The following is a 16111-nucleotide window of genomic DNA, read 5'->3' as shown; positions in this document are numbered from 1 at the left end:
ACAAGCACAAAGTTTTAACTGTGGTTATCCGGTCAAGATGACTGCGAAGGAGTGCGGGCTGGCTACAGGGACCCAGTTAGACCTACTGTACAACAGTACCTTAAATCTAGATTGTAGGGCGTTGCAAGATCCCGCGTTGAGGAAGCGTCATTCAGCCAAGGTAATGCGAGGTCAGGGTCAGAGAGGCATCACACTGTGTCAGTTCTGAGGAGCAGTGAGGCTGTGATTCAAAATCCTGCATTGTCATCAAGAAGGCTGTCAATGAGGGGCGATTGCAACGCAAATTCCTGCGTCAATCATGCGTTGTGCACTGGCTGGTTCAGAGGAAGCTGCGTGGCTTGCGATGCCTCATCATTGAGAATGCCATCCACATTGTGATGCAGCGGCCTGGGTTGGAGATGTGTCACGCAGTAGCAGATCTGATGAGGATGCAGGCAGTGAAGGTGATGCAAAGTCCTTGATGCTGGGAGATGCATTGTTTCTGCCCAGGTTTGTGCCGCGCAACAGAGGAGATGTGCTGGTTCTTCTGGATCCACAGGTGGGCTGGCAGAGTCCCTTCAGGCCCACTTCTAAGGGTCCAGGACTTAAATGGCACCACTTGACAGGGTAGGACTAACATTTGCAGATTCCAGGTGCCTGTTATAAGAGACTAGCCCTTGGAGTCACTCTGGTGGTCCTGGTTACAGTTTGTAGATCCAGTCCTTCTCACTCAGGTAAGAAGGCAGCACAGCATGGCAACATTCCAGCAGAGTGGCAGTGCTTTCAGCAGCACAGCAGTCATACTTCATGACAGAGTCTTCTACAGGTCCAGAAGTGTACTGAAGAGTTAGGGTGTGAGATCCAATATTTATACATCATGCCCACTTTCAATAGGAGAAACGTCTAGAGGTTTCCACTCCCCAGAAGTACTTGGAATTTCCTGCCTCACTGGCCTGGCCCCAAATTGTCTGGGGTCGGAATACAATAGTGTCAAATCCCTTTTGTGGGAGTGCTCAGGCAGGGCCTTTGTGATGTGCAAGTGTTGTAGGTGACAGCTCCTCCCCCTCATTAACTCAGTGTGGCCTATCCTGCCAACACCTATTTTCCCATTGCCTCGCTGTCTGGGAGCAATACATAAAGACCACCTGCCAACTACACTTAGTCATGTGACCTAGGATGCAGGCGGCAGACACCGAATTGTTGGGACAGGAAAATGCCAACTTTCTAAAAGTATTAGCAACAAGAGGTTTGGCCCTAGGCGACTGGACGGGGCCGTATTAAACTGAGAGCAAGAAGTGTCCTAGCCGTCACCTTTCAAGGGCGAACTAGACCCAAATATCTCGGGTATCAGAGCGCTTTACATAGCACCAGTTTCATTACACAAGGACACATTCATTTTTGTCAGGCACAGGGAGATTAGGGTGCTGATGTTGATATCAAGGTAAACAAAATGTTTGACCTGCCATTTGCATTATGTGTGGCATGCAGCTGTGGTTGGACATCTTTAAAATGGCCAGGCAGGGGTTCTCATGATGTAAACCTTGTATGCAAGGTAGAACTGTTCATACATCTTCCCGGAGAAACCCAGTAACTGATCTAACTAGCATGGACCTTGAGGGACTTCTCCCAACTGGGACATCTAAGACTCATGCAGCCTCCACTGGAAATGTAACCATCTTCCAACATGCAAAGGACAGAGTTTATGGCTGCCCTAGACATTACTCCCCCACAGTGGCGCTAGCAATCCAGGCTGTGAGCCCTCTTAGAATTAGACTGACATCTAGGTGTATTATAGGTTTAACAAATTAACTGTTATATAAAATAGACCCGAAGGTCGTGATCTCTAAAAGGATATAATTAGGCTAGAGAAGCCTGCTAACAGATGAATGTATGAATATATAAAGTTTACTGTAAAAGCTTGGCTATCTAAGACCGCAAAATGATTGAGTGGAAGGCACTCTACGTTTAGTAACTCACAGCACCTACAACCTATTCAGCGTTCTAAAATAGTAATGATATTGCTGAGTTTAGCAATGCTATATTTAAAACTCTCCAGGCAATTATTGTGCAAGCTGTCATCTTCATATATTTTTTATCTGTATACTCCCTGGCCACTGTAGCCAGCAGGCATGTCTGGACATGCAGATTGCTGTTAACCTACCCGCTTTGCAACAAAGCCTTTACCATTAGTTTGTTTACCTCCTCTATTCTGTGCTCAGTGCCTTGACACCTCCCAATGCTACCCTTGGCCCACACGAATACCCGACGAAGGGCTCTAACCTCCCAATGGTACATAGTTCAAGAAAATCAACGATTAAATCAATTGGTGAACTCAGAAGAGATAACTTAGAGAACCACATCTTCCAAAACTATTTCTCAAACGCTTCTTTGAGTAAGGTAGTACTAAACATCTGTTATTTCAGCACCAAGACACCCTTTAGGGTGAATGTGAGCTTCGCAAGTGCACATCTAAAGTTACATGGTATTTTACAAATGCATAGAAGGATCTCATGTGCCATCAGGAGATTGCATCCAGAGACACTCCTACAAAGTCTACAAACCGGAAAATCCTAAAATTTTCTGTCACCCAGAAACCAGCAGCATGACTGCTAACCTTGAAAGGAGCTCACCGTAATATCAGAAATGTGCATTGACAGGGACCTCAAAGTCATCCAAAGCTTGTATCTAAATCATGCAGAAAACTTACAATCAACATCAACAATGATCATGATGCAGGCTAATGAAAGAAGCCAATCAAAATTAGAACGGATCTACTGTATCATCAAAAAATCCTACCACAGAATAACTAACTCATACCACTCTCAGATCCTCCACTACACACAGGAAACCAATATTAATCCCAACCCTCCTGACATAACCTGTTGCCATTGCAGCTGGGAGGCATAAGAGCAGAATCACTTGCTTGACAAAATCAGCCTATAGGCCCATAGGAATGAATGGGAGATTGCATGCTCCATTTGCGAGTACCAGTAGGTACTCGCAAATTGCTCATGCAATTTCAAGGGTGCAAGGGTGTCCAAATGACACCCTATTGCACCCCTGAAATTGTGATGTGCACCCATGTTGCGCACACACATGCCCTAAGGGCATGTGTGTGCTTAACCTAAAACTTTAAAAAATGCATTTTAGTGCATTTTTCAAACTTTTTGCAAATTACAGACAAGTCTGGATTGTCTGTAATTTGCGGTCCCAAATAGCGAAATCGCTATCTGAAAGTGCTTCTAGCATTGTATTTAAGGAATCGCAAATTGTGATTTCTTGAATGCAATCGCAATTTAGGAATTTGCAAATAATTGCGAATTCTTAAATTGCGCATAGGAAACACTTTCATGCATCTCAAAAGGTCAATTTGCGATCGCAAACTGCAGATTTTTGTGAATCGCACTGCTTGCGATCGCAAAAACCTTTGATGCATGTGCCCCTTAGACCGTATACGGCGTTTAGGTATGTATTAAACCTATTTTGTGTGTCGGAAAAGTATTTCCAACACGTATTATGAGTTTACCGAAGCAAACTGAATCACAAATAGGTAAATGGAAGGGACATTCCCTCCTAATTTCAATTCGATATGGTTTGTATGAATGGTTTCCAACTGCAATGGCATGGGCAAAGGGTGACACTATTAGGCACTTGCTTCCACTTTTAGGCCATGTGAAGTTGTTGTTGGCCCTTTGCCAGTAAGTGCTACACTCTCCTTATGAGCGGTCTTTGATAATCTCTGTCAAATATGAAATGCACAATCACGTATTATAACGTTGTGAGTCACAAAAACTTCTCCAAGAGCATGTGTCACTCAGGCCAGAATAAAGTTTAAAAGTGCGCGAGGATATCAGTCAACTATTTCTTACAGGTTTGAGGGATGTTGTATCCAAATACAGAGATATATGAGCAGTTAATCACCTTTCACAAATAACATCTTTGCTGACTTGGTAGGCCCCTCATTACATTTTTATCATTTTGGTTAATGTTTTGTTTAAGATACTCCTGAATATATTTCAACGTCACTTTTTCAAGTAATGCGATCTTCCTTGGACAAATGTCCGGGCCCTCAAAATAGTAATGGTTATGATCCCAAGGGTTTATTGATGATCCTTAGTTGGAACCTAGCAGGTATTCACAGGAAACTGGGCTTACCCGAGTGGAATCCTCTGGTGGAGGCACACAAGATCTGTTTGTTCCAGGAGACTTGGAGCCTAGAACCCCTCCATCGTGTTGGCTATGTTACATATTTTGTGCCTGCAGTAAAACCTAGAAATGGGAAGGGACGCCCTTCGGGGGGCCTCCTCATTTGGGTAAGCATTTCCCTTAATTGCCGCATAATATCTAAGCAGATCAATAGCCCAGATATCTTAGGAATTTCCTTGAGAGGTCCTTGTAGGGGGTTAACCCTCGATTTGTTTAACATATACGCCAGAGGCACTAAACATGGGTCTATGTCCCCGATAGTAACCACTCTTGAAGCAGAACTCAGAGAAAATGTCGAGGGTGCCCAAATCCTAGTTGCAGGAGATTTTAATTGCACCTATGAGCCACTCTCTACAGATGACATCCTGGACCTGGGTGAGGATGACATTAGAAGGGGTATTCCAGCCCTAACTATTCCCCCGATCAAAAGATGGTCCCATAGTGCGGTCCAGTTAAATGCTTTGACATTGGAGTTTGGCCTAAGAGCTACAAATGGTCGTACAACCTCAGACCCCTTGGGTGCTGCCACATTCAATAGACCCAATCACACTTCAAGGATTGATTATATTCTGCTAGATTTTACACTATGGGGATTAGTGCAGGATATGGTAGTTTTACCTACTGTAGAAAGCTATCACAATTGCTTTCTTTATCTCTTACAAATCCTTGGCCTAACAAATCAGCTGAAATGTCCCCTAAACAAGCTCATAAAATTTCCGTCTCCTCCTGTGGGAGACGCTTGAAGTGGAATAAAATTTCAGCTGATGAAGCTAAACTTAATACTATTAATGAATTGCTTATGGCTGCACAAACAGAATTGGATACTATCAATCCGGCCTTGTTAACTGGAAGGGTAACAGCTATCTTTGAGGACACACTTAGGTCTATAGGGGACATATTCCTGTAAAAGGGTTGTGTGGGGAGGAATATGGCATCCCGGAACCCTAGAGGCAAGCACGACTGGTATACATCTGCATGCAGGCATGCAAAATCTCTTTTGATGGAGGCTGTTAAAGGCAAATCACAAGCCCTGATACAGAAAGCTAGGAAAGAGCACAAGCGAACATTGGCAAGTGCAAAAAAGGAGTGGGAAGAAGAGTATTGGCGTATCTTAAAAGAGGCAAGCACTAAGAAAGATTCAAGGTGTTTCTGGGACACAATCAGAACCAGAAATAGACCAGATAGTGACCTTATAACATGCAACATCACTAGCCAAGCGTGGGTCAACCACTTTTCCACACTATACACTCGCCAATCCGGACATAACATCATATATATACCCAAGGATGATACGGGATGGGAGGTGGCCCCAATTATGACCCAAAAGGATTGCGAGGCAGATCGAAAGATCCAGACTTCTCATTCAAAGAAGTAGAGTATGCCATTAGTACCATCATGTCCCAAAAGGCGGCCCGTCCGGATGGCATTCCCGGGGACCTGCTGCGTTCAGATATCCTGAAATGGGGGAAATTCATCCATTGCCTGCTCATTGCCATCTGTAGGGGTGCACCGATTCCCACATCCTGGAAAGGTGCTAGGGAAGACCCTTCCAACTATAGACCTATAAGCTTGTTGGACATATCCCAAAAGGTAGTCGGTAAGGTATTGCTGGTTAGAATATTGGAATGGATTAACGATAATAACATTCTCTCTGACTACCAGGCAGGATTTAGAGTAGGTACTGGCACAATAGAACAATCCTTCAGACTGATGTTAGTGTACTGGAAGGTGGTGGTTATAGGCAAAGGCAGTATTTATCTCGCATTCGTCGATTTAAAGACTGCCTTTGACCTTGTAACTAGGGAGACTCTCTGGAGAGTCCTTACTGATATGGGGATACCACACTACATTCTACTGTTACTTGTAAGGCTTCATGAAAATAGTTCTGCCCAGATAAGATGGGGTACTGAGGGAGAAAAAACCAGCAGTATCCCGGTGGAGAGAGGGGTTCGCCAGGGATGTGTTTTAGCCCCCACCCTTTTTTCCCTGTATATTAACGGAGTGGTCGAGCATCTGCTAAAAGATCCTTCAGATGAACCATCCCTGGCAGGGGAGCGCATCCCGACCCTTCTCTTTGCCGACGATACGCTCTTGCTATCTAAATCCCCAATGGGTCTTCAAAAACTCCTTAACAACTTTCAGACCTTTTGTGCAGAACGGGGCCTGGTAATCAATACCGACAAAACAAAATATCTTGTGATGAATCCCCCTAAAAAACCAGTGCGTCCCCCAAAGCTGAATGCTGTACCTTTGGGGAGGGTAGATGTATTTGATTACTTAGGCACCGTTTGTCGCACAATATGCAGTGGGCCCCTCACTTAGATAAAATGCTGCTAGCCCAATAAGCCCTGTTATTGAAATCTATACAGCAAGGGGAGTTAGCTCTGCTCTCTACGGGGCAGAGCTATGGGGCTCATGTAATATCAATGAATTGTCAAGATCTGAGAGGAAGTTTTGTAGGGCCATCATGTCACTTCCCCAAGGTACTCCCATGGCCCCATTAATGCTTGACTTAGGTTGTCGACCTATTGGAGATTTAGCAAAGTTCCGGCCCATACTCTTATGGGCCCGGCTGTGGCGAGTTCCGGAGCTTGCCAAATATGCGAAAGGGCTCTCTGAAATTATGTCATTACCAGGGTGGCACAGAATTAAATGGTTAAGAGACATGAAATCCCTTTTGTGCAACTTGGGCCTAAGTGAAGCCTGGGCAAATAGGTCCTCTCCACCAAAGGCAACACTCAAGAGTCTGTACTGGAATTGGATTCTGACTCAACGGAGTACTAACCGCGCTCTGGGTAGACTCACTGAGGATTTTTTGAAATTTAAGGACTTACCAATTCGGGAACTCTATTTAGACATCATTGAGAAACCATTTGATAGGACCCTTTATTTTAAATTCAGAACTGGGACTCTTCCTCTGCATGCCTTTACATCTCGGTGGAAACCGCCAGCACAGACCACAGAGTTTTGCCCCACGTGTACATCCAGACAGGAGTCAGTGGTACATTTTATGTTTGAGTGCCAGGAGTATGCCCGACCAAGAAGAAAATGGCTTAAGTAATTGTGCCGCTTGTTGGGGACCATGATTTACAAAAGGGGGTGGTGATGAACAGAGTGTCTGAATTAAGCAGACCACTCTTACCCAGTCCAAAGATCAGGGCTTGATCCATCACCGTTTTTTAGCTCACTGCACCATCCCAGCTCAGAACTTGGCTATATGCAAATTAGTCTGACCCTGGCCCAGTGCATCATGGGAACAGGGCAGACCAAACTACCAAGACACTTCTTATACTGGGAAGGAAACAAGCTACCGGGGACCGGTTTCTGGCATTTCAGCCGTCTTCGGCCCGGCTTGCTTGAATCCTGATGGTGCAATGAGCAAGGGTCTCACATCTGAGAATACCCTTCCACGCTTATGGTGGACAAAAATGATTTACAAAAGGGGGTGGTGATGACCAGTGTCTGAATTAAGCAGACCACTCTTACCCAGTCCAAAGATCAGAGCTTGATCCATCACCGTTTTTTAGCTCACTGCACCATCCCAGCTCAGAACTTGGCTATATGCAAATTAGTCTGACCCTGGCCCAGTGCATCATGGGAACAGGGCAGACCAAACTACCAAGCCACTTCTTATACTGGGAAGGAAACAAGCTACCGGGGACCGGTTTCTGGCATTTCAGCCGTCTTCGGCCCGGCTTGCTTGAATCCTGATGGTGCAATGAGCAAGGGTCTCACATCTGAGAATACCCTTCCACGCTTATGGTGGACAAAAATGATTTACAAAAGGGGGTGGTGATGAACAGAGTGTCTGAATTAAGCAGACCACTCTTACCCAGTCCAAAGATCAGGGCTTGATCCATCGCCGTTTTTTAGCTCACTGCACCATCCCAGCTCAGAACTTGGCTATATGCAAATTAGTCTGACCCTGGCCCAGTGCATCATGGGAACAGGGCAGACCAAACTACCAAGCCACTTCTTATACTGGGAAGGAAACAAGCTACCGGGGACCGGTTTCTGGCATTTCAGCCGTCTTCGGCCCGGCTTGCTTGAATCCTGATGGTGCAATGAGCAAGGGTCTCACATCTGAGAATACCCTTCCACGCTTATGGTGGACAAAAATGATTTACAAAAGGGGGTGGTGATGAACAGAGTGTCTGAATTAAGCAGACCACTCTTACCCAGTCCAAAGATCAGGGCTTGATCCATCACCGTTTTTTAGCTCACTGCACCATCCCAGCTCAGAACTTGGCTATATGCAAATTAGTCTGACCCTGGCCCAGTGCATCATGGGAACAGGGCAGACCAAACTACCAAGCCACTTCTTATACTGGGAAGGAAACAAGCTACCGGGGACCGGTTTCTGGCATTTCAGCCGTCTTCGGCCCGGCTTGCTTGAATCCTGATGGTGCAATGAGCAAGGGTCGCCTGGGCAAATAGGTCCTCTCCACCAAAGGCAACACTCAAGAGTCTGTACTGGAATTGGATTCTGACTCAACGGAGTACTAACCGCGCTCTGGGTAGACTCACTGAGGATTTTTTGAAATTTAAGGACTTACCAATTCGGGAACTCTATTTAGACATCATTGAGAAACCATTTGATAGGACCCTTTATTTTAAATTCAGAACTGGGACTCTTCCTCTGCATGCCTTTACATCTCGGTGGAAACCGCCAGCACAGACCACAGAGTTTTGCCCCACGTGTACATCCAGACAGGAGTCAGTGGTACATTTTATGTTTGAGTGCCAGGAGTATGCCCGACCAAGAAGAAAATGGCTTAAGTAATTGTGCCGCTTGTTGGGGACCAGGCACCACGTTGAGGCATTACGCATTTTAATGTCGGACTCTCGCCCATTGTACGTCTGTACCCTTTCTAAATTTTTATCATAGGCCTGGTGCATTAGAAGTAAAATGCTTAAAGAAAATGTTTAATTCTTTTTTAATCAATCACCTATGAAATGTTTCTTTTATCTGAAAATCAAGACTTTTAAAGTTGAATGTAATTAAATTGTTGTAACTTCCTTTTTTCTCCTTTTAAACAAATGAACTTGTGTATTTTTACTGTGAAGCTTTTATGATAATTTTTATCGAAATAAAGCCTTTTTGACTTGACTTGACATGAAATAAAGAAAAAACTAAACATATGTACGATACACACATGCAAATAGTGTTATGGAACCTCGACTTACATTCATTATTAACTGCAGGTCCACGTTGTCTCGGATTCTTCCTTCTTTTCGAGCTTTAGATGCCAAATTCCCAAACCAAATGAATGGAACCCAGTACTTTTGGTGTGGAGACTTGAGACCTTCAAATAACTTCCTTTCCTCTGATGTCATGAAGCCTGTTTTAAAGATAGTGGGTGACAATTGTTATGGAATAAGAGACCAAGCTTTACCATTGCCATTTTTCATCAGTCACACCAGAAACCATTGGAGACAGCTGTAGCAATAATGGTAAGCGCCACTTCTAGTGCAAGCTTGCCACCAGAAGTGAGTTACTGTGCCAAAAATGCCCACCGGGCAGGTCTGGGCTTTGTTGTACCAATATTGTCAGAAATACATAACTAATTTCTGCAGGTTTCATGCAGATCCAATGCTGGGGTATAAAAGAAGGTGGATAAAACGTTTTTGACTCAGTAATAACTTTAGCACTTCTTGGCAGATCTGCATGAGATCTGGCAGTGATTTAGTGAGTTATGATTTGCGTTGTGTATTGCTCATCATAACTGGCAAATATCAGGGCATTTTGGGTTTTGTATTCACTGAACCATAACTGAACTTCAGTTGTGTTAATTCTGTGAATTTATGTACATATGTACGTCTGCAAATATATATATATATATATATATATATATATATATATATATATATATATATATATATATATATATATATATATATATATATATAATATGAAACAGAACTCGTTCCGGCACAAGCCTGTGCCACCAATTATTCCAATCAATCGGCAAGGAAAGAACGAAGAGTTGAACCCAACTTCTGTGCAATAACAGGGTGTTTTATTTAAGTGTCTTGCTGAGCCTGTCCGCCATAACGCGTTTCGACTGGTCCTACAGTCTTGATCACATGGTAAGGTCACATTACCTAGCATTGGATTTTTATAATCAACATAGAGGGCGGACAAAGTTTATCACGCCCCCTTAACCAGTATCATGAGCTTTTTACAAGAAAACAAACAAGGGACTACATATTTACGCCCCAAAGTCTATACAGTTAAAATACAATTAAACTCATAGTGAGTATATACAATTGCACAACTATAATACATTAAGCAAAGTATCACATATATACATATTTACATATTTACAATAAATAAGTAAATATATCTATCGTGCTTACTATAAACTAATCTTTTAAGTTCATAGAATACTCTCACAATTTTTCTTCTAGAAAAAGCTCAAGAAAAGAAGGAATATACCCCACAGTGGGGTTATAATAAAGTGCTTAGTGCTAATATATAATATTCCAATTTTGATGGATTAATGAAAAGCTAAGATCCAATGTAAATAAGGTTAAGAGCAGCAATCACAGCATAGTGCAAATAATTAGATAAAGTGTTAGTGCTATTTTTCAGTGCAAAATATCAAGTAATTAAAAACATACATCAAAATCCCAAAAAAACATATTCGATGCACAGAAACTTATAGTGGGAGCCCCCACTAAAGTAAGAAATAGAAATCCTGAGACTGAAATGTATACCAAGTAAACATAAACTTATCAGAAAAATATTTGTCATGGGATCTGGATCCGTAAAGAATAATGGAACACAATTGCTGTAACCAAATCATTATTGACTATAAACATCCCAAAATACATTATACAGTTGTTTTATTCAGTTTATATTTCTGAAGATGGTAATGTATATAAATACAAAAATCATAAACAGGTATACAGATCCTCGCTTGCATTCAGCCCCGCTGGAGTACGGCTGTCTAATTCAAGAATATATCTTGTCTCCAAGACCCTGAGTAGTGCGTCCCTATTGCCACCCCTTTTCAGTGGCAATACACTATCTATGACATAGTATGTTAAATTTCTAGGGTCACTATCATGCGTGCTTTCAAAATGGCGAGCTACGGGATAAGATTGGTCCCTCGTGCTAATAGCTCGTATGTGCTGCAAAATCCGCCTGTGAGCCGGCAGGCGTGTACTCCCCACATAACGCAGCTCACAGGGGCATTGCACCACATAAACTGCAAATTCCGTCTTGCAGGTAAGCTGTTTGTTGATTAGCTGAGGTTCTGTTTTGAAAGGGGTCATGTATTGTTTCTTACTACAGCCATGTTTGCAGGCCTTACAGACCGAACATTTTTTGAAACCTTTGCTTAATGCCATAAAGGTCTTCGATGGCGGTTGGTCTAGATGATTTTTGACCAATTTGTCGGCCATTGAAATAGATTTTCTAAAGGAAAATTCGGGTTTTCTGCCAACTAGTTCCCCAATTACCGGGTCCCCGGTTATCAGGTTCCAATTGCGGCTGAAGATTTTTCGAATTTCCTTGTGTTGTTTGTTGTAAGAAACTATGACCCTGGATGACTCTGCTTTATTCTGAGTGCTGGAAACAATTGTTTTAGGTCTAGGAATTAGCGCCTGAATTCTCGTCATGTTGTTCGAACGAGTAATGGCCTTATCCACTGTTTTCACAGAATAACCCCTGGCCAGGAAGCGAGATTTACTAGCCTCCTGAGCTTTCAAACATTCATCATCTGTACTACAGATTCATCTAATACGCAACATCTCCCCAAAAGGGATGCTGCGTATTAGGTGGGGGGGATGTTGGCTTGCCGCATGAAGAATAGTATTGCCGGCAGTCGGCTTCCTATATAGCCTAGTTGCTATTGTATCAGACCTAATATAGACCTCCAAATCCAGGAAACATACTGAAGAAGCACTTATAGTTGAAGTAAATTCTAGATTTAAATAATTTTTGTTAAGTTGGTTAACAAATGACTCCACTTGAGATCCCTGCCAAATCAAAAATAGATCGTCAATATAACGAAGGTACAGGGGAACATGTTTTTCCATAGAAGTGCAATGTTTTCCCCAAAGTACCTGTTCCTCCCACCAGCCCATGTGCAAGCACGCTAGGCTGGGGGAGAAACAGGCACCCATCGCTACTCCCTGTATCTGTTGGTAAACTTGGTTATTGAACAAAAAATAGTTTTGTTCCAAACATATTTTGATCATAGTGATAAGCATGTTATTATGTGCTGAGAAATTGATCAAGCGTCTGTTAAGAAAATACTTTATAGCTGCTATACCATCATGATGTCTGATAGATGTGTATAGAGATGAAACATCTAGTGTCATAAGTATGTAATCTGTTTGCCAAGGTATATCTTTGAGTTTTCTTATAAAGTCTGAAGAGTCCTGCACATAGGATTTCAAAGTTTTTACATATTCTTGCAAAAAATAGTCAATGTAGGATGACATATGTTCAGTTGAACTATTGATTGCAGAGATTATTGGGCGTCCAGGTGGGTTATCAATTCGTTTATGTATGTTAGGAAGTAGATAAAACGTAGGAATCACTGGAAATTCCTTTTTCAAATATCCAAATTCCTCTTTTGTGATCAAATTAGAACTCCTCCATGCAACCAATTTGGCATTTTGATCCTGCCATGCCAATTTGATGGCTCCCAAATTGCTCTTTTTGTAACAAAGATGATCACTGAGTTGTTGTTCAGCCTCCTCTATATACATATAGATACATATATATATACATATATATATATATATATATGTATTTATACACACTGTAAAACACCAAAGGTTACAGGGACGTTATAGTTAGGAGTTAGCTTTTGAAAAAACTTAGAAATTCACAGAAAAATAACAAAGGTTACAGGTATGTCATAGTTTGCCAATAGAATTGAAAAAACCTAAGAAATTCAATGAAAAAAACAAAGGTTACAGGGACGTTATAATTAGGGTCAGATTTCACTCGTACAAAACCAGTGAAATTCAGCAGTTAGAGTTACCTGAGCTAACAAAAACTTACGCCCGCAATACACTACTTATGATCTCACATATTACATCACACATAGGGCCAACTACCCCTCTTGTTACCTCCAGTAAGTCCCCTTTCTCCACCACTCTGCAAATGCGCCTCTTGGTGCACTACTAGTTGGGAGATGAAGTCCCCATGGCTCTTGAGGGTCCTTGGGGGCCAACTACACCCCCTGCTACCTCCAGTAAGACCCACACAGCTGCACTGCTGAGAGGTTGTCAGAGGCCATGTCCCTTTCTCCACACCTTGGCAAACGCACCTCCTGGCGCACTACTAGTTGGGGGAAGTAGTTTACTTTAGCCCTGAGGCACTCAGGAGTAAAGTGGAATTAATTCTCCAAACAGAAGCGCGCAATGAGGCTGTTTACAGAGTGGTGGAGAAAGGGGGCAAGTCCTCCATGTCCTCTAAGCAATCCCGCTGTCTGGGACTTACTGGAGGTAACAAGAGGGCTTGTTAGACCCCAAAGACCCTCAGCATTCAAGGGGACTTCATTCCCCAACTACCTCTATGCCAGGAGGCACGTTTGCTGAGTGGTGGTGAAGGGTGCATGGCGTTCAGCGACTTGTAGGAGGTTTTTCTTAAAAAAAATTTTTAGTGAAGGGGGCTCCGTAGCCCCCCATTCCTGGGCCGATTTCATCCCCAGGTACCATATCTCCAAGAGCATGGGCTTTTCCTTTTTTCCCATTTTTTTTAAAAAAAGGGAGTCCTGTTGGCTCCCCTTCCCTGGACCAATTTTGGCCCCTGGGGCCCCATCCCCGGTTCCAGACCTTCATAATTTTTTTATAATTAGGGAGGGGTCACCTCATTGGGGGCTGCGAGCAGAGCCCTGCGTGCTCCCTGCCTCCTGCGGAAGCCGGCATTGATTTTGGAGAGAGAGAGCTGCTAACATGCAGCTCCCTCTGTCCAAAAGCAATTCTGCTTCGCTATGTGCTCTCGTTTCCATGAATCGCAGCAGTTTTTTGTATGGCTTGGCAGGAACACCACTCCCGCCAAGCCATAACAAAATGCAATGTCCTGGGGGATGGGCACCCTGGGACAATGCTGGGGCCGGCCCTGGGTGGTGGCGATTGCCAGGCTATGTAGGACTCCTGGAGGTGGGACGCATATATATGATATTTATATAGTATGTATATTACCTACTGGGGGTCACCAGTAGGTAGTTATAGTTAGGACCTAGTTTCCATAGACAAAGCATTTTTTGTTTTTTTAATAACTTTGGCACCATTTGGCAAATCTTCATGAAATTTTCAAAACTAGTATGACAACTACTTCAGCTTCTATCTGGAAAGTTTTGGGGTGATTCGCCAAGAGGGAGCCGAGTATAAGGGGGTTCCAAAACACATTTTCAATGCAGTTTTCCACAGGCCAATTTCGGCCTTGGAGACCCCATCCCCCAGAGCCCAACCTCTTAAAATACTGGGGGGGGCAGGCGCCCCCCTCCCTGGGCCGTTTCGGCCCCAGGAAGCCCAACCCTTTGGGCCCTGCTGTACTAAAAAATTAGAGGGTCTGGTGTTGATTTGGAGGGGTTCGGCCAGTATCCTGTAGTTGTGTAGGTGTTTCTTTAAAAACTGTCCTCGTGCAAAACATTACTGTTAGAACTGGGGGTCTCAAGTTGGCAGGGGTAGGTACCACTGTCCAAATAGGGACCCTTGCTTCTAGTCAGGGTAAGTAGGAAACCCTCTGAGATAACCCCTGCTCACCCTCTAGGTAGCTTGGCACGAGCAGTCAAGGCTATTCAGGAGGCAATGTGTAAAGTATTTGTACCACACTCACAGTAACACAGTGAAAACACCACAAACTGACTACACAACGGTTTAGAAAAATAAAGGTATTTTAATCTAAACTGCACAAGACCAAAACGACAAAAATCCAAGATACACAGTTCAAGAATATGGTTTCACAAGAGTCCTTAAGGTTGTAATAAAAAGTTCTTTAGGTTGCCATAAAATAATCCACAGTTGCGTGAAAAGTTCACAGTTGCGTCACGTTTCAGACACAGTACCTATAGTTGCGACAAAGTTCCAAAAGCAGAAGCTGGTGCACTGGAAAACAAGAGATGCGTTGCTCCTAGGACCCTGGGGAGGCGATGCGACAGCCCCGCTGCAGCAGCGGGAGTGTTGCGACGAATCCGGTCTGTATGGGGAGGAAGGCCACTTGTATGGATTCTGGTGTGTAGGTTCCGTAGGAAGTTTGTTCCTGCAAAGGCGCGATGCGGCGATCTCTGGAGTTGCGATGATCTCCGGGGCGACGATGCGCGAACCAGCGGTGAACTTCTCTCTCTCGCAGCTCCTCAATGCGATGGCTTCTGCGACGACACTCGCAGCGACGTGATGCGGTCCGCAAGCAAGCAGTGCGGCGATCTCCCCCAGCGACGACACTCGCAGCGATGTTAGGCTTCCTGCACCAATCGGGTGCGTCCCGCAAATGAAGGATGCGACGGCTCTGACAGCGGCAACATGCGCTGCGACAATCGCGACCTTAGTAGCGGCGGGAAACTTCTCGCGCTGTCAGGGATGCGCTCCGCAGCGAGCGATGCGGTAACTTTTCAATTGCAAAAAGTCTCTCATGCTTAGTTTCAAGGTTCCCAGCACAGGTACAACTTCCAGAGGCCCCACAACGGGATCACGCACTCTAGGAAGGACAGAACTCTCTCAGCAGAGTTCAGGGAAGTTGGGGGTGAAGTCCTTTTGTTCCTGGGACTTCAGAACAGGGAGTCAGCTCTTCTCAGGCCCATGGAGATTCCTTCAAGACAGGGGACACAGCACAACAGCAAAGTCCTTCCCCTCTCCTTGGCAACAAAGCAACAGGTCAGTCCAGCAGAGCAACAGCAGGATAGTCTTCCTTCTTCAGATTCAGCTTTCTCCTTGGCAGAGGATCCTTCTTGATTCCAGGATG

The 16111-nt window shown here is 44.0% G+C and overlaps 1 protein-coding gene across 4 annotated transcripts in view; it reads right to left on the bottom strand.

The window, feature by feature from the left end:
* BEST3 (bestrophin 3) overlaps nucleotides 1–16111 on the bottom strand; it is a 261060-nt gene that overhangs the window by 40322 nt on the left and 204627 nt on the right. For all 4 annotated transcript variants that reach the window (XM_086922001.1, XM_086922012.1, XM_086922019.1 and 1 more), the window contains one exon: nucleotides 9373–9527. In XM_086922001.1, the coding sequence (XP_086778127.1) occupies nucleotides 9373–9527 (155 nt within the window). The remainder of the gene's footprint in view (nucleotides 1–9372; nucleotides 9528–16111) is intronic.

Source organism: Lissotriton vulgaris, chromosome 1_1, assembly GCF_964263255.1.
Source record: "Lissotriton vulgaris chromosome 1_1, aLisVul1.2, whole genome shotgun sequence".
NCBI lineage: Eukaryota > Metazoa > Chordata > Amphibia > Caudata > Salamandridae > Lissotriton > Lissotriton vulgaris.
This window is presented reverse-complemented; position numbering and strand designations above follow the sequence as displayed.